Below are 25,806 nucleotides of genomic sequence, written 5' to 3'. Positions count from 1 at the left end.
GAGCAGAGTTGAGGGGCAGAATCACCTCCCTCGACCTGCTGGCTATGCTTCTTTTGATGCAGTCCGGGATATGGTGGGCTTTCTGGGCTGCAAGCGCACGTTGTTAGCTCATGTCCAGCTCTTCATCAACCAGTACACCAAAGTCCTTCTTGGCAGGGCAGGTCTCAATCCCATCTTGCAGTAATTCTTGCAGTACTCTCAAAATTTATCTTGCAAGTAACACAGCACTGTCCTTATGTATGAAGTCTCTGTCTCACCATGAGTTTGTTTAAAATTCCTTCCCCTTTCTTAGAATTAAAACTGTTCCCAGGTTTTGGGGCATATAGATGGCATGGGGAGTCATAATGAAATTCTTATTTTGTAAAACAGCAGACTGAAAAACTTCCAGGAGTAAAGATTTTGTAGCTGAAGAATTATTGTTGCATTGACAGCTGGGCTTCAGTTGCCATTTTGATACTGATGAAACTTCTGTTTTTTACAGCGGGTGGTTTCTTTCAGTAATTGGGTACATTAGAACCGTAGCAAATACTGACAGTTATGGGTTTCATCTTATGGTGTAGCTAAAAAGAATAGGAAATTTAATAAATGTGTATCTTATCAGGGTGGAGTGAGTGTTCTGTGTTCTCTTAACAACAGTTGTTCAGAATGCGTAGGTGCAGTGGCAAATAATACACCACAGATTATGGATTAGTATTTTAATGTGGTTAAAGATTTGTGATAGTTCCTACAAGAAGACAAAGTAACTGAGAGAGAGGCCCAGATTTGTCACTGACATAGCTGGTTTAAACCTCAGTGATGTATAGTTATGCTTACCCTCTCTTGTTTTCTGTAAAAGTGGGTAATGTTGCTTAATGGAATCTGAAATCGTGGTCTTAATCTGAGCAAGATACCAGTTTTAGTGACCAAGTGTGTGCTAACAAGAGTACGGCATATTCAGAGTTGTTCTTTAGTTGCTGTTTGCCATAATTAGCATGGAGAGTAATGGTCAGAGTGCTTTCTAGCATAAGACTCCAGGCTGTTAAAATAGTTTGGTAGTATGTTCTCTTGACTGTCAAGTTCTAGTTTTTTGGGTTGGGTTTTTTTGGGTTGTTTTTTGTTTTTCCTCTAATTTTGGGTTGGTGGGGTGGGGATTTTTTAAAGTTTGGGGTTTTTTCTTTTTAGTGGCAGGGAGTAGGGGGAGCATGAAAGAGAATGAGAACTTGAAAAATCTAACTGGTGTGTTTTGTTTACTTTCTTAACAGTAATATCTCTAAGATTAATCCTAGCTGGTAGGCCTATTGTAGGTCTTACAATATTTATACCCCTATTGTATCCGGAAATGGTGCAAAGGCATATGAAGAAAGCAGCGCTTTGAGGTAGAAAGACAAAAGTAGTATCTATCTTTAAAGGCTAAAATAAAAATAAGAAAACAGCAGAAAATTTGAATGTTAAGTCTTCAGTTTAACGTTCAACCAGTGATTTAAAAGAATATGTCTGGATGTGTTTTGTGATGTCCATCATATCGTATCATCATAGATTTGTCATGTGTGATGCTTTCTATGAGAGAAAGTTAGGCAATGAATTTGAGTTTCTAATTTATACTCCCTTAACTTTCAGATTCTTATATTGAGGAATACAAGCCTGTGGTGGTAAAGATTACAAAGGCATCTGATACCTTAATATATTAATAATTGGCTTATTGCCTGTTTTGGTAGATGCTATGCAAATAACAAGATTGTATTTCATAGCCTGTTCATGTTGTATATGGGTGTGTATGATTATATATGTTGCATATGGGTATATATGATTTCCCCTTCACCAAAGGGAAATCATGCTTGACCAATCTGATAGCCTTATATGATTGGCATGACTGGCTGGGTAGAAGCTTAGGAAGTGTGGGTTGGATGAGTGGGCAGTGAGGTGGATTTAGAACTGGCTGAATGGCAGAGCTCAGAGGGTTCTAACCAGCGGTGCAGAGTCCAGTTGGAGGCCTGTAAGTAGCAGCGTTCCCCAGGGATCGGTACTGGGTCCAGTCTTGTTCAACATATTCATCAGTGACACAGACGAAGGAATAGAGTGCACCCTCAGCAAGTTTGCTGATGACACAAAACTGTGAGGAGTGGCTGACACACCAGAAGGCTGTGTCGCCATTCAGCGAGACCTTGACAGGCTGGAGAGTTGAGTGGAGAGGAACCTAATGAAGTTCAACAAGGGCAAGTTTAGGATCCTGTACCTAGGGAGGAAGAGGGGTTGACCTGCAGGAAAGCAGCTCTGCAGAGAGGGACCTGGGAGTCCTGGTGGACAAGAAGCTGACCATAAGGCAGCAATGCATCCTTGCGACCAGGAAAGCCAATGGTCTCTTGGGGTTTAAAAGAGTCTCCTGGGCATTAAAAAGAGTGTGACCAGCAGGTCAGGGGAGGTCATCCTCCCCCTCTACTCTGCCCTGGTGAGGCTACATCTGGAGTACTGTGTCCAGTTCTAGACTCCCAAGTTAAAGAGAGACAAAGAAGTACTGGAAGGAGTCCAGTGGAGGGCTGTAAAGATGATCAAGGGGACTCGAGCATCTCTTGGACACACAGGTCTTTCAGCCTTTCCTCCTGTTTAGCCTGGAGAAGACTGAGGGGGGATCTCATCAATGCTTATAAATATCTAAAGGGTGAGTGTCAAGAGGATGGGGCCAGACTCTTTTCAGTGGTGGCTGGTGACAAGACAAGAGGCAACGGGCACAAACTGTAACACAAGAAATGCCATCTGAACCTAGGGAAAAACTTCTTTACTTTGAGGGTGGCAGAGCACTGGGACAGGCTGCCCAGAGAGGTGGTGGAGTCTCTTTCTCTGGACATACTCAAAACCTGCCTGAATGCGTTCCTGTGCAACCTGCTCTAGGTGACCCTGCTCTGGCAGGGGAGTTGGACTAGATGGTCTCCTCAGGTTCCTTCCAACCCCTACCGTACTGTGATTCTGTGGTAATGTTTCTAATTATAGTCCATTCCAGTGCTTTCAACTGGCAACTTTTTAGGACAGTGGTGCTATATTATATAGAGGTTAAGACACTAGACTACAATTTAGGAACTCTGGGAAATCCCGTTGCGTTCTTAGGTATGTCAGTGGGCAGACAGGTGGGAATCTTGTTTTTTCTTTTTCTCTCTCAGAAAGTCACTTCACTTCTTACTGTTAGGGAAAATGGGTTTATTCTTATGCAGGTTTTTTTGAACCTACTGTGGTTGGGATCATTACTGTCCTGCTTCATATAGCTCCATATCATTTGTAAACTGTCAGATTAGGTTTCTTTAAACCTAGTTTTGCTGCTGAAGTAATGAAGTTTATATTTCAGTCATCTGTAATAGGTACGTAACTCTGTAAGGCTAGAATTACTCTCAAAGTTTTAGTGAGGAGAGGCAAAAGTATTGATGCAGCTGGAGGGTTGCTTGCATTTTCCTGAACTCCTGGCAGGTGGACATAAGTGATAAAGAAATTATTTGTATAACATTGTGTACTGAAGAACTGTCACTTCAGAATAACTAATGAGTATAGAAACATGAACAGCAGTATGAGGCTTGCATTTATGCTTTCTGTTTTGAGGTTTTTACTTAAGGATTGAAATTCCCTTAAATCTTCTTAATGCTCAGAAGATGAAAATATTTTTGTACCGTACAATAAACTATATTATGAAAGACTGAAATGCATTTGCCTTTCCCATTGTTCATTGAGGCTGCTGATAAGAGTTGTTTTTGGAGGGAAATGACCTTTGAAATATGTGTAGGATATTTGTTTCTAGAAGTTAAAACAGCAAGGGAGTGGGTATCCTGTTACTTAATAAGATTTTCTTTTTTGAGTAGACCTCAGTCTCTGCAGGCAAGCTTGGTTAAGTGCAGTCATCTACTTTTTTTTTTTTTTAAAGACTGTACTTAAAAGAATGGAGCGAAATTCTACAATGCTGGATAAAATAATTGAGGTGTCTTGCACTATTAAATCTGCTCTTAAAGGGCGAAACTTCGAGGTTACACTGAAACCGTATCTAACTGTAGAAGAAAAAAGGCTTGCTGCTGCTGATCCATATGAATATATGGAGCAATATTTTACTCTGTAAGTAGCTAATGCTTGCTAATCCTGGATTATAATTTTTTAGAAAAGATTTAAAAAACCTCATCTGTTCATGTAGCAATTAATTTCTAAATGGATTCGTCAAGAGCATGTGGTTTTCTCCTATATGTTTTCTCCTTCTGCTGCTTTTCTCTTAGGGAAGCAAGGCTGTCTGTAAGCAGGTGTTCATGTCTTAATTTCTCTATCTTATATCTTCCTTGTTAATATTTCAAAATGTTTTGAAAATGAAATTTGAAAATTCATTCAAAATGAATTGTGTGATAGAATATTTTCTATAAGCAGTTCTTACTGTGAACACTTCTGTCTTCACATCTTAAATTCACCTTTTGCCTTTTTAATTTGTATTTGTTACACTGGTAACTCATATTCATCCTGTTATTACTGTCTGCTTTTGTCACTTCCAACTTCTGGGAGGTAGTCGTGAGCATGCACTTGAATCTTGTGCTGTGTAACTTCCTCCATTTTTGCTGCTTGATACTCAGTTCAAGTTACGATTTCCACACTTTCTAGTTTCTCACTTGCAAATCTTGTTGACATATTGTTTTTTCATGGTAGCTTTTTTGTTAATTATTTTATTAGCTAAATGTATTCCCAGACTTGAATCTTAAGTGGTTGCTATAAAATCTTAATTGCGCAACACTCTCTGATTCTGTAGTCAGATACTAAGTTTTTTGAAAAGTAGTTGCTTTGTTGGTTGTGCCGAGGAACAAAAGCATCCTCCTACCAATCATATGAGAACGAGGTGATCACAATTTATTAATATTATCCTCTGTTTTAGCTTTTACTGATGTCTCTATGTCACTTTGTACATGATTATGTGAAATAGCAGTAGGAAACTGGAAGCAGGAGCATAGGACTGGAAGCAACTTTCTAAATCAATTCCAGTCTTCTGCTGTGTAACTGATAACCGTGTCTCATTTTCTTTCACAAGCTATGCTTAAAAAGTAAGGATTAAGACTTAAGCAGAAGCAATTAGAAGTCTCTGAAATTTTTGTGTCCAACTAGGGCAAAGTCTCAGGCAAGGTGCTTCAGGCTGATCTAAAATAACTGAGACTGACTTGGTATCGTATGAGGAATAGGTGGACAGGAATGGTCGGCAAAATAAGCTATCTGTGTGACCAAGAATGATGGGAATAAAGAGAGCTGCCAAAAGTTAAACCAAGCTAACCTTCCTAAAAAGCTGATTACAAACAGAACTACACAGCGAGATTAAAAGGTAAAAAAAGCAAATTATTAAAGGTATTTTAGGTGCAACCGTAAACCAACAAATACCTGATTTCTGATACCAAAAATGAGGATATAGAGCTGAGGGAGAAATATGGAGTGGCTAAAAGGATTGTGAGGATATAGAGGTGAACACAAGCATGCTTGAAGTGAAATCAGAAAACCAGAGAGCTTAATGTGGAGGGAGTTGTGCCTTTATCCCAGGGAGGTGGGAGGAGGGTAATAGCAAAAGGTCTGTAAAATCACTGCATTAGTTACTTATGACAGATCTGTCAAGGTGGGGTGGTGTTCCAGGAAGGTGGTACGCTGGATGTTACCACTTGCCATGGAGAAGGCTGCCAGCTATAGACATACTAAACTGATTTCAACAGTATCCAAACTACAGAACAAAGTTGCATGGGAAGTATAATTTAAAGGACTGAAGCAAACAACTAGATAAACATAGCAGTAGAAGACTGAACATATAGATATTTGAACACTTCCAGGAGTAACTAAAACCAGTAAAAACCTTTGAGTGTGATGCAGACAAAATAAGGAGTTCTAGTGATATCTGGGAGATGGTCCGGAAGCAGGTGATGAAATTGAATGCTTCCACTTTTTTTCTTTTAAAGATAATACTTAAATATTAAGCTGTCGAAGCCAATATTTACAACAAGCCGTCTGTATTAGGTTGTTCCAGTGTTTCATGAAGCAATTTGTTTTGAAAAAGCAGTTAGAGTTCAATTGTAAGTTGCATGTTGGTATCTGCATCCTGAATTTTGCATGTTTTTCTTCTGGCTTATTAGAAAAAAGAACGTTGTTTGGATTTTTTTCTCCCATGCGGTTGTGTTTTTTAATTTTGTGGATGTATACTGAAGTGTGTGGGCAGTGTGGATTTCTCATGGAGGGGCACAGAATAAATGCAGTACTGTACTGGGTCTGAAAATACGAGGAGAATCTTCTCTATTAGAGTGACTCTATCCCTTGCGAGTAGGAAAAATGCTATTTAAAGGCTTATGAGGGAGAGGATGACAACATTTTGTCTCATTGTAACTAATTCTGGATTTGGCTTAAACCTCTTTTTCCTCCCCATCTGAAGTTCTGAGGGCAGTGATAAATCAGAATATATCTAGGTTTTGCATTCACTTTTGAAATCCTGTCTGGATTTCTATGTTGCCCTTCACTATGTGAAATCTCACAGGGTTTGTAAACCTGGAAATTTTTTCAGAGTTCTCTGGAATACTGCAGGTGTCTCTTCTTGAGCCATTGTTTGCTTTGTATTTTTCAGTACTCAAGCATTTTAGACATTACAAAAAGTTATTTCTTTAAAAAAATCCTTTTTTGTAAGCTTTCAGAGTGTATAAATGCAGCTAGACTTCGATGTCGTTGCATCTAAAAAGCCAAGCAGGGTGAGGTTTCTTTTTAGTGTTGGCTAATGGGAAGCTATATCTGCAAGAGAACATCCTTATGGACTGAATATTTTTGTGTGAGAATTTTATTTCAGCTGTGAAAAGTGCATGGACACTGTATGTGTCTATTCATTGGGCTATCTTAATCTTATGGCATGTAGAATAGATATACTACAGATCTGAGGCTTTTGGTACTGAGGATGGAGACAGCAATTTACAGTCTGGAAATGCAGATGAAAACATAAGGTTACATACTTGATTCTCGTTGAAATTCAGACAATATTGAAGAACACTATTGGGCTTTTCAGTCATTTATGTAAGCTGATATTATATTTTAACACAAACATGTCAACCGTAGGCTATTACATCTCACCCTCACTGGGGGAAAAGGGAGGAGTGAATCAGTTGTTGATTCAAATTGAGCTCTTCTGTTGCCTCAAGACTTCAACCTTCCAGCCAGGGTTCAGCTAACAGCAGATTAAAGTTGCATGGACTTGTGTTATTGTTGGAATCTGAAAGACTCTTTAACTGAACACTTCATTATACCAGGCCAGCATGTTAACAGATATGATTTAAAAGTGGGCAAGAAGGAGCAGGGCTTCACCTTATGTTGCTGAATTGATGCAAGGATATAAAAATGGTATTCTGGTTTTATTTTTTCCTTTTTCTAATTGATGCTTTACTGTGTTTCTACCATAGAAATGAAGACCTAAAACAAATGTTGGAAAGCAGTAAAGATTCTGCAAAGCTGGATGCTATGAAAAGAATTGTTGGGGTATGTGATATTTTTATTATTATTTTTATTTGTTAGGGTATCTGGGTTTTTGTTGTTATTTTTATTTCTTGGATGTGAATACTGCTTTAGCTTTACAGATCCTATACTGCATCAGCATTTGAGTGTCTAAATGGTGTTTAAAAGGTACTGTGAAGTCCTTAATTTGGAATTTTGTGTAGAAATTGCTATATAGAAATATATGCAGTCATATACTTTTAAAATATTTACGTAACAGTGCTAATATGCATGTAAATAACTATTTTCAGTAGGGAGGTGAGATCTTAAATACGAAAGGGTTTCTTTAGAGAAGCTTCAATTGCTGTCTTAATTCAGCAGACAGGAAACAACAGAAATTTGCAGAAGTAAAATGAGAAATTGCATTTACTATTTTTACTTTTTTAGATTATATAAGGATTGTTTTAAATCAGGTGTGTTGCCTGTGTATTTGACTAAGTATTTCAGGTGAACTGTTTAAGCACAGAGGTGATTAAATAATGTTTAACATCATTGTGTGTTTAAACTATAAACTGAACAACTTGAAGTTGATAATGTCCCTTTATTTCTTCTTAAAAGTATTAGAAGCTATGGAAAGCTGTTCAGGGTCCACTTGACTTATTTTTTTGGGACTTCTGCATTTGATTTCTGTCATTATTCCTTCAGTCTCCTCTGTTTGTTTTGCAGCTCCTTTTATTTTTCTTGGGTTTTACATGGGTTACCCTGTCTACACATGTACTGAAGTGAGTAGGTACAGGTTGTATTATGCAAATGTGTTCTTTCCTCTGATTCTAAAGCTGGCGATTTCTCCCTTCATTATCCTCTAGTGATGAAGATTTTACTCAAGCTGGTTGTCTTCTGCTTTTGCCTTTGATCCTAGTCATGCCAGAGATATCAATTACCTATTAGACCTTGGTAATCTCTCAACTGTTATTTCATAACACCATTTTTTTGGGGGTGTGTGTGAAAAGTTTGATTCATCTTCTCTGATGTGATGTGGGATTCCTCAGGGTTTGACCATACAGAGGTGCTATTGCAAGAAATCATGGCCTTTAAAAGTGCCATGGTTTCATCCTATGGTAACTTACATTCTCCTGCTTCCCTCAGAAAAGTTTGTTTTGTTTTGTTTTTCTGGCTATGACTGTGGGCAGGAAGGCTGGGGAGAGCTGCCTGTTGCTCCCTTAGTTTTCTTTTCAAAGGGTGGCCAGATCTCTTTATCTGTGTTTGGAGACTGTTGCAACTGGATGTGTATGTATACTGGGGAATTAGAAACTATTAAGTGGGGTCAGCTTTAAATTTTAAATGAAAACTTTACTAGATTGATTATTTTTTCCATTTTTTTCCTACGATCAATGCTGCTCTTATAAATGAGTGTGCAAAGAGCAAATGCACTTGTAAATACCTGCTGCTGCTACATATTCAAAGCACTTCTTAACAACTGTTTCTTTAATTTTCCTAAAAGTATATGATATCATGGAGCTGTAGATGTGAAGTTAGCACTGATAGCTGTGGTCCTTAGTCGTCTTAGGTTGAGGTGATCAGGCTCAAGAGCTCTTCAGCAAGGGGAGGCAGAACTGGATTGAGCACGTTCTTTCTTCTGCTACCCCATTTCCCAGTTCCAGATTTCTGTCCTTTTATAAGTTCCCAGTCCTTGGTTTCTGTCCCTTTTCTAACCACTGCACAGTGCTGGAAGAGCACTACTTTCCAAGGTGGCAGCAGGCAGGTGTTTCTTGGATATTTCTTCCTTGCTTAGCTGCTGTGTCTTTTCTTAAAGCAGAAACAGCCTTCTAGCTCGTGAGGTTAACCGTTACTTGATCTCAAGTGGGTTTTTTTAATTACTGGATCCTCTGTTTTCAGTCCCTTTCATATTTTCAAGGTATTTGCTGTTATCCTCTGCTTAAACTGTGTTTCATAACAGATACCTGGTACCAACCTGTGGTTCACAGAACAAACTGAAACAATGAGCTTTACAGGCCAGGACTGGGACCTTGCACAATTAGCATAAGGCCTTCTGGCAGCAGTAATAATGTTCTTGCTGGGCACAAAGATCCTTGTGTGTTACTAATTGTGTGCTTACATTTAGAGAGGTTGCAGGGATGAGATGGGTTTTGCAGAGATGAAAGGCTTCCTCTAGCCTTATTATGTGAGGAAGAAGGAACTCCGTTGTCAGAGTATTGTTTAGTGTGTCTTCCTGGAATGCACTTTTTCAGTAATTTTAGGTAAAGGAAAAAGCTGTGCATACCAATAGGTTTTTTTACTCTTTTTAGTAAGTACTTCAAGAGCTGGAACCTTAATTTGTCCATATAGGTGTGATGGAAAAGTACCAGGAGAACACTGCTTATGGCTCTTTTTGCTGCTGCTTCTTCCTTTAAGGTGGTTTGCACACTTTGTCATGGGGAGGAGGAGATTCATTACAAATAAAACCAAATCTATCTTGCAGAGAGTGACTTCTAACAACATAATTTAAAGCATAGGAATAGTCCATTTTTGATCTTTCCACTTCACCTCTTACATGAAGGTGTCTAAGCCTACCTTCAGATAGAATACTTACGTGTGACTTCAATGATCAGTGATGTTTTTTAGTCAGTATGTTATTTTTTTATGTTTCTTCCTTACATGCATACCATAAAATAATTGCAGTCTCTGGAAGATTACAAGGAACACTGGTGGTTTAGAAAAAAATTTGAAGTGTGTACAGAACCAAGTTTATTCTACTGTATGTATGGAAACACAATAGCTGATATTTCTTTTAAAATATACACTGATATTACAACAACCAAGCTATTCTTGTTACCAAGTGTGGAAACCTGTCTGAACTTCTCATCTGGGAAAAAAATCTCAGTGGAATTTTGCTCCTGAAGATTTTGGAGCATAAATTTAGGAAACAAATTCCCATGGAAGCAAATTCACGCAGAGAATTTTGGCTATGTCTGTGTCTCTCTTATGGGGGGGGTGTGGGGGGGTGGAGTTTAGTGCTCCTTGACATTGCATAGTACTTATTCTAGAATGAAAGTTTCTGTCTGTGCAGGAACTCCAGTTATATAAGACAACACAATTGGAGAATGTCTAGGCACAGCAACAAAAACCACATGATAGACCTTAGTCTTGGAAAGAACCATTATGTTCTTTCAGGTTAATGATCCATGGGCTAAGGAGGTTTTACACTAATCGTTACGACTTAATGAGTCAAAATACACTCTTTTAAAAGACCCTAAATACATATTTACATGGTACACTGGAGCTATTATGGTTGATCAGTTAAATAATGCAAGTAATGCATAGAGTCATACTGTTACAGCCTGTCAGGGAAGTCTAAGGTTCATCACTATTTTTGAGTAACGTAACTTCTGTTGCATCAAGATGAGATGACTGATAGTATTTTATTCTATGATACTTCTTTACAGTGCATCTTGCTATGAAGTTCTACTTGAGTGTGGTTATTCTCAATTTGGCATTCATTACAAAGACCCTACAGTCCTGACAGCAGTGGTTTAATTTAGATTCTTAGTTAAAACCCCCTGGAACACATACAATGTGCTTGTGTTTTAGTTTGTCACTTCCTGTGCTTTAATACAGCTGCAAGAAATAGTTATAGATGTTAAGTTGGTTAAATTGTAATGTTGTGCCGCACAACTGCTCTTAAACCCTTCTGAAAAGCCCCCTCACTAATAGCTTGAACTACGTTCTCTCCTCTTCTGGCATCTTTCTTCTAACCTTCTCCAAATACACAGTTTGTCAAGGTATTGCCTGGTTTTGTGTGTTCTTGCTTTTGTTGCATAAGATCCTAGTTCTTTATGCCCTTGATGTGTTTTATCAATGAAATACACAAACAGGCTGTGAGTTAGGAATATGAAGTTTAATCAGCTGTATAATGTTGAGTAATGGAGGGAATGTGTGATAGTTATGAACAGCAGCAACCGCAGCTGCATAACTCATGTTCCTGTGTTGGATCCTGGCATATTTGCTTTTCTTAGTGAGCTCTTGTCCTTTCTGATTAGCTTGATGTTTGTCTGACTGGATCCTGCTCTTGGCCACAGTTGGGCTTGCTCTGAGTTTGTATTCAGCAACACTTAACTTGATATAACAGGTTCATGAAATTCCATGGTTTGCAGCTTGGACATGAAGTCCTGGCAGGCATTCTGCTGGAATTAGATCTAAGAAATATGAGAGTTGTGCAGCTGTAGTGTATACGGAAGTATTTTATTCCTTCTAATCTACTTGGTTTCTTATAAATAACTTCCTTGTTAGGCTGTTCATACAAGGGCTGAAGCTGAACTGGGATTTTGTTGTTTGTGCTCTTTGAGACCATTTTATTGTTTGCTACATACACTAGCTTCAGATTTCTCTGAGATCAGATATGAAAACTTTCTTCTTTTTTTTTTTTTTTAAATAAATCACAATGGGTTGACTGATCTTGCTTTTTACCTTGCTGTTCTTTTGTTTTGTATAAACACTTTAAGGTCTTTTGTGTTTAACTTGCTGTGGAAAACAATCATGCTTTTTTTTTTTTTGAAGTGCAATGTCTGTATTTCTTTTTCTCTCCTTGGTTCTATTGCACAGCAAGATTGTTCCAGGGAGAATGCACAGGACTACTTCTGATGTTATTTTTTGGTTTTTTTTTTTTTGTTCGTGTGTTTGGTTTTTTGTGTTGTTTTTTTTTTTTTTTTTTTTGTTGGGGTGGGGTATTTTTTGGATTTATTTATTATTTACCCAGCAGGTAATTCTGTAAAGCTTTTCAGATTAGCAAGGTCTTTATTTTAAGTAATTATTAAAGCATTAAAAATGATTTGCAGTCCAATATAGTAAAATCCAGTTAATTGATTCCAAACACACACCCCAAACTCCATAAACAGCCAGTTCTCAGGGGATTTGCTGTATCGACAGTATCCTGTAAAGTCTCATAGTTAACAAAGTCAGACTTTATCGTCAACTTCATAGAAATCATGTTTTAAATAAATCTGGAATAAATGCTGGCTTCTTTAAAAGAAAAAAACAAAAACCCCCAAAAAAACCTGGAAAGCCCACTCTAATAAATGATATTATTACATTACTAAGATTTGCCTCTTCTTTTTTTTTTCTTTTATAGATGATTGCAAATGGAAAAAATGCTTCTGAGCTGTTTCCTGCTGTTGTGAAGAATGTTGCCAGTAAAAATATTGAGGTATTCCTATAGCTCATTAAGCATAATGTTATGGAAGATCTCTTTATGAAAATTTTATCTAAATGTACTTGGACTTCAACATAAACCATAAAATCTCTAGGATTTTTTAAAATAGAATTTCTCAGGGTTTAATTTCAGTGACAGCATTACGGTAATAGTTTAATATGTAAATTAAAGGAACCTACTGGGTGATTTGGAGGGAGGAATAATAATGTTTACATTTATAAAATTGATTGGTTAGGGAACGTTTGTGGAAGTGTGGGGTGGTGAATCTCAGGAAAGGTACTATCGTTTGAGGTGCGGTGCTGCTTGCAAAGTTTGAGTAGGGATTGTGTTACATTGTATTTAAAAATGTCTATTGCAGATCAAGGCTAAGAGGTAAGGGTTGGGTAAAGAAGTTCACTGTTCTAGTGTATATTTATAAAAGGAGTGTCTCAGCATGAGGATTGCAGAGTAAGATCACTAACTCAGTTAAACAACTCTTTGTATGAATTTGTGGTTAGACAAAACGTGATGTTACTAATGAAGTGTGTTAAAATAATTTTTTGTTTCACAATACTTAAATGTTCGTTCTTTTGATAATTTACTTTAGAGAATTTATTTAATGCTTTATTAGTATGAATGCCTGTGATTCCAGAATATTACAGAAAAGTAGCTTTCAAATCTCAGAATCTTTTGGAGACATGATGTGTTTTGGGGGTGGATAGGTACCACCTTGAGCAGAGAAAAAAAATTGCTAATATGTAGTGTGATTTCAAATCTCTGGGTTACTTTCATATTTTGCAAGACCTGAACACTTTAAAGCAAAGTCATACCTGCATCTTAGGACTAAGCCCTTACTTATTTATTTCGTATGAAGAATTATGAAAGGAGTATATGAAGGGGCAGACAAGAACAACTTAAACTACTTACAAAAGGAGCTGATGAACAACCTAGTCAGAATCATCTGCAATAGAAGTTAATTTTTTGAGACAAGTTACTTGACTGAATTTATTCAACTTGCACTACATTCTGAGACTTTAATTAAAAGAGGATATGTTTACTAATTGTTTTCAGGATTTCTGTAGATAAAAACAATAGCAAAAATAGAAGTTTTTCTTTCAGGCTTATTTTAGGAGCATATGTGTCTGTTCTCGCCCCAATATCAGGTGTTAGACACACAAAATAGCTTTCTTCTGTATCTTTCTTTTTTTTTCTGATAAGAAAGCAAGAAAAAGAAAAAAAAATCCATTTTGGACTAGTGAAAATTCAAATTTCCAGGAAGTTAAAAAATGGAGATTGCGTTCAACTATGATGTGTTTAAAGCCACAGGCCTACAATGTGGCTTGAGGAAATCTAAAGCAGCATCTGCATTAGAACGTTGTACAACCAGAATTTTTATAAAGGAAACGTTACTCTGATGCCCATTACCAGTCCTATGCGTAACACTGCCAGTTCCAGTGCAGAGGTGTCAGAGTTAACAGTTGACTTGACAAATGACATTTGGATGAAAATAACATCCGTGAGTTTGTAGTTCCAGACCGCATAGTGACCATCAAGTATCAGTTTGAGGAAAGCAGAGCGAGCATGCAATGATATTAGTTAGTTCCTACTGCACAGGATCATAATTTTGGAAAAATGCAGGAAATAGTAGTTAAGAAGAGAAGTCAATTGAATGCATGCTCCAATTCTTCCCTCCTCTCCTGGAAATATGTACTTCAACCTTTATTATTAATGGGAACAAAAGTTGCTTTTTCCCTGGCTTCAGACAGGTCTTATTTTCTGCAATAACAACTTCAGCAAACTCCTGCCTGTCTCTAATGTGCTGTGATATAGCAGGTTGAAGACACATCTGTTTCCGTCCTTATTTTACAAGGATGGATAGTAATAGTCAAGTTTGAGTCTAATTTTAGCTTTAAAGAAGTTGTTCTTGTTTAGCTGCTACTTTAAAACTTTAGTTTTTTTCCATTCTTTGAAAATACATGTATCTGGTTGAGGCCAGATACTGAGCTCTGGTAAGTCAAAGAGGCATAAGTGTTCAAAAATGACAATTCAGAATATTTCAGAGTTTACTGTATTAAAACAATTTTAGAAATCGTAACTGTACTTTTAGTAATAGGTGATAAAAGGAAATGGGGTAAGGAACCAGACTAGCTGAATATTCTCTTCCTCTTTAACTTGTGTTTGTAAGTTATGAATACTCTTAAGTCCAGTTTTGAACAGAGATACCTTACACCAAAGGGGAGTGCCTTACACAGTATTATTAGTCTTGGGTGCTTTTAACTGTTAGGGATGGAACCACTAACTCAGCAGAGGCAAGACTGCCCAAGCTCCAGGCTTCCAGGCCAACCAGTAGTGAGGCTGGGACTGTGTTCCTGGTAGGTGTGCACGTGTACACATACGTGTGTCTATATACACACCTAAGAAATACATATGTATAGGGTACTCAGATGAATGCAAACAGCACCAGCAGCTTAGCAGTTCAAGATTAAGGTCTGCTAGTGGGAATGTACGTATAGAGACATGCATACAGTGTGAATCCATCCAGCAGATAGACTCAGACATGTCTGCCCAGCGGCTGGCCCCTCAATCCCAGTCACCCCCACTGCTGGCACCTGAACATATGCGCCCCTGAGGCTGCAGCCCTATATCAGTTGTTAGTACAAACTGCTGTATGCATGCAAACACATGTAAAGCAGGACTCCCCTGGTCACCCAGTAGCTACCTTCTCATGGTCTTGCCCTTAGATGCACAAGTGACCTGGCCAGAACTCCCATAGTCCTCTACTAGCAAACCACTTGTTGTTATGCCCTTAGAAAGATGCACACAAACACATGATTCTTGCCCCTAGAGACCCACAGACCGTCTGGTTTCTCTGACAGCTGGATGAGATTCCCCTGGTCTATGCCATAGCCAGTTCCTTCTGTGGTCTTGCCCTTAGATACCCACAGCCTTACCTAGCTCCTTTCCAGGCCACTTCACCTACTCACTGGCTAGTGCAGCTTGATCCACTGGTACACCCGCATCCATTCCCGTCACTGGCACCACTAACGCATGGGTTTGCACTTGGTTTCGCGTACTCTAGTCTCTTCAGTTGCTTGTGTCCATGCTCATGGGCCTACTGGCTTGTGGTCCCAGCCTGGGTTCTGTCAGCCAGACCCTCACTTGTTTCAGGTGGTGGCCACTATGACTTGTTGCAGTTGCTGAAGGCGCACTTAAGTCCCCTCACTCTGGTGTCTCTAGTTGCTGGTGCCCCAGGACACATGGGCCTTCCAGGCTGTGGCCTGGCTGTAGTTGCTGGCACATACATGCACCTTCACACTGAATACAGAGTACCTCACAAAGGAAAATAGTTAAAAATGGAATTTAATGAGAAAATATACCTGCTGATCAGGTGCAGGGCACAGAAGGGTAGATGTACCAACCAGCAATCTGTTTAGATGCGTCCAGCCATTTTGATCCACTTATCCCTCTGTTTTCCCCTACTTGTTCCTCCCCAGATCACATAGATTCCCCCACTTCTTCTTCAGTTTGGTTCTTCCCAAAAACATCCCATGATAAGTCTGCTGCAATTCTAAAATGCTCTTTGTCTGCATCCCATACCTGTATGCAGAAAAGCCCCTCAGTCTGAAAGGTGCTCTGGTGTTAACTCTTCATGGGTTTAACACTTGGACATGGGAGCTGAGGCTCTCCTGAGGTGGTCCTGGGAGGGGCCTGGCAAGGGTGTCCTTTCCTCTGAGTCCTATATTTGGGTTCCCTCCTACTACTGTGTCTCTCTGCACCTCTGGCCTGATGGTTCCTGTCATGGTTTTGAGAGAAGCTAGGGCAGGGTATTACTTGCAAACACCCCTCCACACCCTTTGTATCTCTGTGCTCCTTTGTGGATGTGCAGATAAGGTTTTATCACATAACCTAACATGAATTAGTAGAAGCCTTTTATTCACTGTTTATATCTTATGGGTCTTTTCTTATATTTTAAAACAAATAGATAGATATGTGAATTCACATATCTTCCTCTATGCTGTAGTCAAAGTTCCCTCATTACATATTTTTCCACTATTTAGTGCTAACATATTTGTGTGAGAAGAGACTGTTAAATTGAAAAGAGATGAGGGCATTCAGTAAAGCCAGCCGACTAATTTCTTTCTCAAGGTTAGTTAGATGACAACTTTAGGTCATAATGTAGGTATACTTCCAGGCATCTAGTTAGCACATCTGGGACTCAGAAACCTTTATCATGGTCCAGTTTTTAGGATGGTTTTGAAATGATGAGAAATTACTGTATTAAGTCAGATTCTTAGTACATTGATCCTGATACTGTTTTCTGGAAGTGTTTTACCAAATTTTTTCCTGTCCTTAAGAATTCTTACACAAATCTGTCCGTACAAATTGCTACAATGCAATAGCAAATGCATCAGTTCATCTGAGTGACTTAGTATTCGAGTGACTTTCCTGCCCAGAAATGGCTGCTGGTTTGGAGTTGTTTTGTTTTTTTTTTAAATCTTTTATCAGGGCTGAATGCTCTGATACAGGGAAATGGAGGTGAAGAAGCAGTAGAACACGTTCATTTGTTTTAAGAGAAGCAAAGGGCATCTTATTGTTTACAGAAGTGCCTTGTGATTTTTGTTTTTATAAGTACACACTGACCTCAACTTGATTATGTGCATCATGTCATGGATGGTAAGGATACAAAAAGTGACCTAATAAACAATTGGTGGTATAGAACAAAAATAAGTCTTGGTCAATAACTCATGGAGTTTGATGTGCTTATATTGATAAACTAATTAAACAAATCTGTCTGTGTTCCTCAAGCCTAATGTGCCCCTCTTATGATTAGTTTTATAGAAAGGAGCATTTCAACATTGAATGAAGGTAAATGGTAAAAGAATAGTGTAGTCACGAAGCTCTAAGTGCTTCCATTTCTAGTCACAGAGTGGTTTCAAGGAAAGGAGGCTTTCTTTGCACACCTGCAGTCATTCAGTGCATAGGCCTCTTGTGGTCAATGTTGATTGCTGCTTGTATATAGCTGAACAACAAATAATTTAGTATGGTGTAACCTTCTGTGATTTAATATTATGCTTTTTGCCAGAATTGGCACAAAGATACATCTTCTGATAGTGACAGTAATTATAGCACAGCTGTAGTTGAGGGTCTTTCAGAATTTTCCATTATAAACCCCAACAGTAGGTTTACAACTCAAATGTAAAAAATGTTTTCACTGCTTCCTGGGCATACAGTGGCCATGAGGGGGTAAAGTGAACTAAATTGAATACCGCCCTCCCCGAAAATCATACTGAGGTTTTCTTAATCTTTGAACATTGCATCCTTTGTAGTATGCTTATATTGGCTACATCTTTTGAATGCTTGTAGTCAGGCAAAGGTGGATCTAATACACTTTGCTTTTGTCCAAGACATAGTCAGAAGTGCTTTTAATCAGATTTAAATAGTGTAAGTTACCACACTTCAGCTGGAAGGTGTTTTCTCTTTCAAATGTGTTGAAGTAATTGATTTTAAATTGGAGAGATGTGGATTTGAGGGATGGACCACTCAGTGGATATGGAATTGGCTGTATGGTCACACGGAAAGAATTGTGGTCAATGGCTCGATATCCAAGTGGAGACCAGTGGCATTCTCATGGGGTTGTTGTCAGGACTTATGTTTAACATTTTTGTTGGTGACATGGACAGTGGGATTGAGTGCACCCTCAGCAAGTTTGCTGATGACACCAAGCTGTGTGGTGCAGTTGACACCCTGGAGGGAAGGGATGCCATCCAGAGGGTCCTGGATAGGCTTGAGAGGTGGGCCCGTGTAAACCTCCTGAAATTCAGCCAGGCCAAGTGCAAGGTCCTGCACATGAGTCAGGGCAATCCAAAGCACAGATACAAGCTGGGCAGAGAATGGATTGAGAGCAGCCCTGAAGAGAAGGACCTGGGCGCGTTGGTTGATGAAAAGCTCAACATGAGCTGGCAATGTGAGCTTGCAGCCCAGAAAGCCAACTATATCCTGGGATGCATCAAAAGAAGCGTGGCCAGCAAGGCGAGGGAGGTGATTCTCCCCCTCTACTCCACTCTTGTGAGACCCCACCTGGAGTACTGTGTCCAGCTCTGGAGTCCTCACCACAAGAAGGACATGGACCTGTTGGAATGGGTCCAGCGGAGGGCCACAAAGATGATCAGCACCTCTGCTATCAAGACAGGCTGACAGAGTTGGGGTTGTTCAACCTGGAGAAGAGAAGGCTCTGGAGAGACCTTACAGTTGCCTTCTAGTACCTAAAAGGGGCCTACAGGAAGGATGGGGAGGGACTCTTCACCAGTGAGTGTAGCAATAGGATTGAGGGGTAATGGTTTTACACTAAAAGAGGGTAATTTTAGATTAGGTATTAGGAAGAAATTCTTTACTGTGAGGGTGGTGAGATGCTGGAACAGGTTGCCCAGGGAAGTCGTGGATGCCCTGTCCCTGGAGGTGTTCAAGGCCAGGTTGGATGGGGCTTTGAGTAACCTGATCTAGTGGAAGGTGTCCCTCCTTATGGCAGGGGGCTTGGAACTAGGTGATCTTTAAGGTCTCTTCCAACCCAAACCATTCTGTGATTTTGAGTTTCAGGGTAAACTAAAATGAGCTTGTTGAAATCCTTGGCTATTGCAGTTTAACATATTTTCCGTAAGAAAAAACCATGAAGAGTGTTCAGGTGGCCAGTTGCCACATGTCAGCTTCTTAGATTATTCAAGTCTTTATTTACTAGTTGATAATATAAAGCAGTACTTTTTTATTAGCCTTCATCTGTGTTGTTAATTAGGTAATATGCAGCACCTCAGGGAGTTTCTGCTAAAAGAATTACAGTAAATCGTAAGACATTTGAGAAGCATGTGAATACTCCAGTGATAATGTTAACCCTTCCTTCAAAGAAGAAAATGTTGGTGAAATTGTGCAATCTAGGACTTAGTTTTGTAGAATTCTAAAACTTTCTGATAATTATGTTGTGGTTTTCGTTTCAGATAAAAAAGCTTGTGTATGTTTATCTGATGCGTTATGCAGAGGAGCAGCAAGATCTAGCATTATTGTCCATCAGTACTTTCCAGCGTGCTTTAAAAGTGAGTGACTACTAAACAACATGTCATAGAGAGTTCTGAGCTGGTACCACAAAAATAAAAATATCTGTATAAGTGTAGTCTGGTAAACTAAAGTGTGTAAATGTCTGCGTCTGATAAACCAGTTTCAAATTATGTCATTGACAATGTTTTTTGTGCCATCTCAAACCTCATCAAGGTTTGAGATGCAGCTAAGCCTGCATAAAGTAAAATTACTTCCCTAAAGAAAGGCAGTAGATTGGTGCTCTCACATGCCCAGCATTTAGTTTCTGGAATCCCTTTTCTCTTTGCAAGGTAGCTTATATATGTTAAAAGAAGATCCTGTTATTACCCTGAACCACATGTGTTCCTTTTAGTTTGTGTAAAACATCTTTTTGTACAACAGCGAATTGGAACATAAGCAAGGTAGTACTACCTAAATTAAAATGTTTAATGTGTTGCACATGCTACTTTTTATTAAAAGCACTTAAGAAAAAGCATTTTTTACTGTTCCATTTCAAATTCAGATCACAGTGGGGAACAGAATTAAAGAACAAAGATTAGGATTGCCCTTGAAGTGTGACTGTGGAGAAAAGAAAGATCTATTAAGTCTCCATCCTTAAATTTGTCCAGCTTTTATAATAAGAGAGGGTTGGGGTTTTTTTTGTACTGTTCTTGTAAGGTTACTCTAGGTTCATAATTAATTTCTGTCATGTCACTGATCCAGACCTTGCATCTTGTTGGAAAATGTTGCAATGAGAGCACCAGGTATGGAACTGTAGGAGCACCCCATGAGTGACTAGAGAGCTTTCTACCCCTTTCCTTACATCTTTTGCCTCAATGTCACGTGTAGTACCTTTACTATCTGTGACTGCCACAAAAAGCTAAAATTCAAGTGACTTTGTAGTGTATGCTTTTACTGAGATACGTATACAGTGAACGCTTCTCATGGCATGACTCTTTAAAAAGCTGTGGATTGTGGGAACAAAAGGAGAGGGGATAACTCAAATGTTGTGACTGTGAGGTAACTCAAAGAAGTGGTGATGTGGCAAGGAGGTAGACTCCAAGCCAGCTGAGATTTTCAGCAACTAAGAAAATTACTAAGCCTGCCGTGAAAGATAGATAAATGTAATTAATTCTTTCTGTTCTTTTTTTTTGTAACCTTTTTTTTATGGTTTTGTAACAAAGTTTATAATTTGGCTTTATGTGTGGGGATTTTTTTTCCTCTCTATTTAGAAAGAACTCTTTAGAGTATTTTAAACTTATGAGATTGGAGATGAGCTTTGCAAACTCTGATAAGAAGTTGTTTTTCTAAAAACTGTCAAATTAAGTGCTTTCACCATCCAGATACTTACTACTCAGAAGTAGTAGTGGTGCTAAGTCCCACTGCTAAGACGTGGGAATTTTGAGAGCTTAGATGAATTGATCATTAAGTAATACCAGTCTGAAAACCCATGTTGCCAACTCTCAGTCCTTGGGAGAAATGTTCTCTAGGAAGTGGCCTTCTGGCAGACAGTACACTGAATTAATGCTCCGGCAATTTTTAGTTTGCAAGATTTTTGAGGATTTAGTACTTCATCAAGCAACGTTTCTCTGATATGTCCCAAGGCCATGACTAGTGGATGAGGTTTACATAACAGTTCCTCTAAATACAGATGTTTTGTGCTATTGTTGGATCTGCAAGCTATTTACATTTAGCTTAGTATTTTGACATGTTCTTAAGGAAATTTGTTTTGTTCAGTTTATTTCTTGCAGTAAAACATAAAATGGATATGCCGACAAGAATTTGAGTGGGATTAACACAACTAAGAACCATGTTTTCATTTGAGAGTTCTTATATTTAAGTACTAAAACTGAGCTAGGTGTGTTTCTCAGAATATCTGAATTCCACTTGGATTGCAGAAAACGTTTCAGATCATTAAATAAAATAATAGTCTTTTTTGTCCATCATTCCCATATTTTGCTTGGGAACATGAATTATGTTCATGTTTTCCTTTGCCAGATTTCCAAATTTTCATAATGTTTCAATGTTTTCTTTCTTACTTTCTTTTACTATTTTTTGGTTGTTGAAAGCTTTTTTGTGTGAAGGTTGGCATGTTTTCTTATTAGTGTGGCCTTAGCTTGCAAGCCTGACTGATACTCAGATAGATCTACGTGTTTAAATGTGTGGTTACTAATTAGTGTAAACACTGCAGAGAATTTAATGATGCGTTTCTGCACTATCTTATTTTATTTTTCCCCTTCCCTTCCATTCTTTAGGATCCTAATCAGTTAATCCGTGCAAGTGCTTTAAGGGTTTTATCCAGTATCCGCGTCCCAATTATTGTTCCTATTATGATGCTTGCTATTAAGGAAGCCTCTTCTGATTTATCTCCTTATGTGAGGAAGAATGCAGCTCATGCAATCCAAAAGCTGTACAGGTAAGTGATTCTGACAAATACTGAAAAGCAATTTTAAGATAGTTGTCGTATATGTTTTTTAGGACTACTGGGGGAGGGGGCAGTGGCATGTCTCAGATATATCAGATCCATTTCTTAAAAAGTGTAAAGGGTGTGGAGACACTCGACGACTCAACTGATTTGTCTGGAATTCAGGCCAGTCTTTTGTTTGCTAGAATCAAAGGATAACTATGAAGAGATACAAACAGAAACTGATATGCTATCTTTTGTTTTTAGTATACCTGTTGTTGTCATCTATGTAGCAACTATTTTGATGGGTATTCTCAGAATTAAAAATTTCGGTGTTTAGCATCTGTATCTTTCATCCTGAAGGCATTTGCTGTAGTTTGCACTACAGGTGACAAATGGATACTAAGTTGTAGAAATTTTATCTATGCAAATCCAAATGTTCCTCTTCCCTCTTCAGAAATTCTTGTTGTGGAAGAGCTCTTATGAAGAGGTAGGTAGTGGTTTACACAGGTGAGGGCAACAGAACCTGTACCTTTCCGAAACAAAGGCAGGCATTTATTCTACTACTTAGCTCCCTTTTTATTTCGCCTATCCAAAGAGAGGAGGGTGAGAAGTGTTAGGGGTTCCGAATCAGGTAGCCTGAGGCTGCTGCAGTTCCATGCCCCCTCAGACCATGCAGTAGTGAGGCTGAGCATGTATTTCTAATGTGCACATACACACACATGTACAATGCACATGCACACAGCCAGCTGTACAGATCAGTACAGGCAGAAAATAGCACTCATGCAGACAAAACCGGCATCAACAGCATTATCTAGTTGCACTCACTGGCTGATCGGCATGCAGGCCCATTAGTGAACCTTTATGTGTACAATCTGGATCCCCCACTAATAATCCTTAATGCTCAGTCTTTCGTGTAGTTGGCCTTGGACTCCCAGTCTCCCCAGTCACTGGCACACAGAAGTGCACAATGCTTGCAGACCTACTGCACTTGCTGTTACAGACCCCTCAATCAGAAACACACATGCCCCTACCGTTTCACTCAAACACTGTGAATCTCAGAGGAGCTGGGTTTAGACGCTCAGACTATGAAGTAACGGGCCCTTATATCCCTTTGTCTCCAGTTGTCTCTCACTGGGTGGAGAAGAGGAGAAAGAACCAGAGAGAATGAGGCACACAAATGGCTATCTCAGTCAACCTGCAGACCTTACAGTCTCTCCAATAGTTGGCCTGGGTGCCCTGGTCCCTCTGGTAGCCAAAATCTCCAGCTGTCTCACTCAGAGACACACACATATGTCCAGCCCTGACCTGCAGCTCAACTTCAATACCTGGCTTCCTAAGCCACCTAGTCTGGCTTGATCTCTAGCAATCACACACTGACATACATACTTGCTCCCATTGCTGGTACTGCAGTTATACGTATCTCTACAACCCATGGTGTGACTCCAGTTGCTGGAGCTTAGACCTCCATATCATGTGTGCACACAGAATAGAGACTGCCTCACCCAGGAAAGTAGTTAAAAATAGAGTTTGATGAGAAGACAGAACAGACTGTGGTATCAGGTGCAGAGCATGGCCAGACAAGCATGCTGAGCAGCAAAGTATTTACATGCTACTGGCTCCTTTTATGCACTTATCCTTCTATTTTCCTACACTGTTCCTCCTGAAATCATCTGGATCTCTCCCTTTCCCTGCCTTTCATTTCTCCCATAAACATCCCATAGTACGTCTTGTACAGTCCCAAAATGCGCTTTCTGGGGTAGTATATTAAGTCTCATAGTCCTGTAACTAGTAACATCCCTATGTCTGAAAGGTGCTCTGGAGAGCCTCTGTCAGTCATGATAGGTTCATTTTAGAACCATAAGGCTGATGGCTTTTCTGTGTCAGCTTTCCGAAGAACCTGGGCAGGGGCTCCTACCTCCTGCTGATTTTTTAAATTTTTTTTCTTTAATGTGCTGAGTACTCTCATGTGATGGCCCCGGGTGTAGCTGGGTCAGGATATTATTGGAGTTTCCCCTACCTCTGTACTCCTCTGTGTGCAGAGAGGTGGTGGAGTCTCCAACTCTGGAGACATTCAAAACCCACCTGGACGTGTTCCTGTGTAACCTGCTCTAGGTGACCCTGCTCTGGCAGGGGGGTTGGACTAGATGATCTCCAGAGGTCCCTTCCAACCCTATGATTCTATGATTCTATGATAAGCCTTTTATCATGTAACGTAACACAAGAGGGAATGTATTTTAAGTCCCTTCCTGCTATTTGAGTGATTTATTTTTTGTTAGCGTCTGGTTCCAGCGCACAAAAGACTTTTTGGCCTGAGTTATTCTTCATACACAAAACGTCCTTTCATTTCCTGATAGTATCAAAACTTGATTGAGTGCACCCTCAGTAAGTTTGCAGATGACACCAAACTAGGTGGGACTGTTGATCTGCTTGAGGGTGGGAAGGCTCTACAGAGGGACCTGGACAGGCTGGATCGATGGGCCGAGGCCAACTGTATGAGGTTTAATAAGGCCAAGTGCCGGGTCCTGCATTTCGGTCACAACAACCCCAAGCAACGCTGCAGGCTTGGGGAAGAGTGGCTGGAAAGCTGCCCGGCAGAAAAGGACCTGGGTGTGCTGGTGGACGGCCAGCTTAACATGAGCCAGCAGTGTGCCCAGGTGGCCAAGAAGGCCAATGGCATCCTGGCTTGTATCAGGAATAGCGTGGCCAGCAGGAGCAGGGAAGTGATGGTGCCTCTGTACTCGGCACTGGTGAGGCCTCACCTCGAGTGCTGTGTTCAGTTCTGGGCCCCTCTGTACAAGAGGGACATTGAGGTGCTGGAGCGTGTCCAGAGGAGAGCTCCCAGGCTGGTGAGGGGTCTGGAGACCAGGTCATATGAGGAGAGGCTGAGGGAGCTGGGCATGTTTAGTTTGGAGAAGAGGAGGCTGAGGGGAGACCTCATTGCCCTCTACAACTACCTGAAAGGAGGCTGTAGAGAGGTGGGCGTTGGCCTCTTCTCCCAAGTGAATAATGACAGGAGCAGAGGAAATGGTCTGAAGTTGCGGCAGGGAAGGTTTAGGTTAGATATTAGGAAGAATTACTTTACTGAAAGAGTGGTCAGGCACTGGAACAGCCTGCCCAGGGAGGCGGTTGAGTCACCGCCCCTAGAGGTGTTTAAGAAACATCTAGATGTGGCATTTCAGGGCATGCTCTAGTGGCAGAGATTGTAGGTTGTTTGGTTGGACTCAATGATCTCAAAGGTCCTTTCCAACCATGAAGATTCTATGATTCTATTTGGAGGAGTTTGTCAGTAATGGTCTGTTAGTGCCAGCAAGGCACAGCAGTAGCTGGAGAGCAGGCTACTCCATGGAATTTTAACTTAAATTGATGCTTCCATTTCTTCTCTTCATGACAGGCAAAGTTTATTTTACTAGTCCAGATTAAAGAGGTGATTGGAAAACTGGATGCTGAAATCTAACTTGATTACTAAAAGACCTTTTATCCATCTTTCATCCAATCTCCAGATATGATTGCATCTTCAAACACAATTTGTACTTTTTCCTATCTCTGGGTTCATATGGCATCCTATGCTTATAGAATGTCAGTGGCAAGATTCTGAAATCTTGCAAGTAGCATAAAAAAGTATGTGTTATGGTGAAAAAAATACAGCAGCACAATCTGGAGAAACTGGCCTCACTCCCTTCTAGTTTCCATGAATTCCAGACTGGTAGTAAAATGGACATCTAGCTCA

The 25,806-nt window shown here is 39.7% G+C and overlaps 1 protein-coding gene across 3 annotated transcripts in view; it reads left to right on the top strand.

The window, feature by feature from the left end:
- AP3B1 (adaptor related protein complex 3 subunit beta 1) overlaps positions 1-25,806 on the top strand; it is a 178,508-nt gene that overhangs the window by 9,556 nt on the left and 143,146 nt on the right. For 2 of the 3 annotated variants that reach the window (XR_010069040.1, XM_063319823.1), the window contains exons 2-5: positions 7,395-7,470; positions 12,551-12,625; positions 19,597-19,692; positions 21,928-22,088. Coding sequence is in view for 2 of the 3 variants with exons in the window: in XM_063319823.1 (XP_063175893.1) it covers positions 7,395-7,470; positions 12,551-12,625; positions 19,597-19,692; positions 21,928-22,088 (408 nt within the window). In the remaining variant the exon portion in view is untranslated. The remainder of the gene's footprint in view (positions 1-7,394; positions 7,471-12,550; positions 12,626-19,596; positions 19,693-21,927; positions 22,089-25,806) is intronic. The other variant, XM_063319824.1, reaches the window with a different exon arrangement.

The sequence above is a fragment of the Chroicocephalus ridibundus genome, chromosome Z, assembly GCF_963924245.1.
Source record: "Chroicocephalus ridibundus chromosome Z, bChrRid1.1, whole genome shotgun sequence".
NCBI classification, from domain to species: Eukaryota; Metazoa; Chordata; class Aves; order Charadriiformes; family Laridae; genus Chroicocephalus; species Chroicocephalus ridibundus.
Note: the sequence above shows the minus strand (reverse complement) of the source record. Positions and strands in the feature narration are given on the sequence as shown.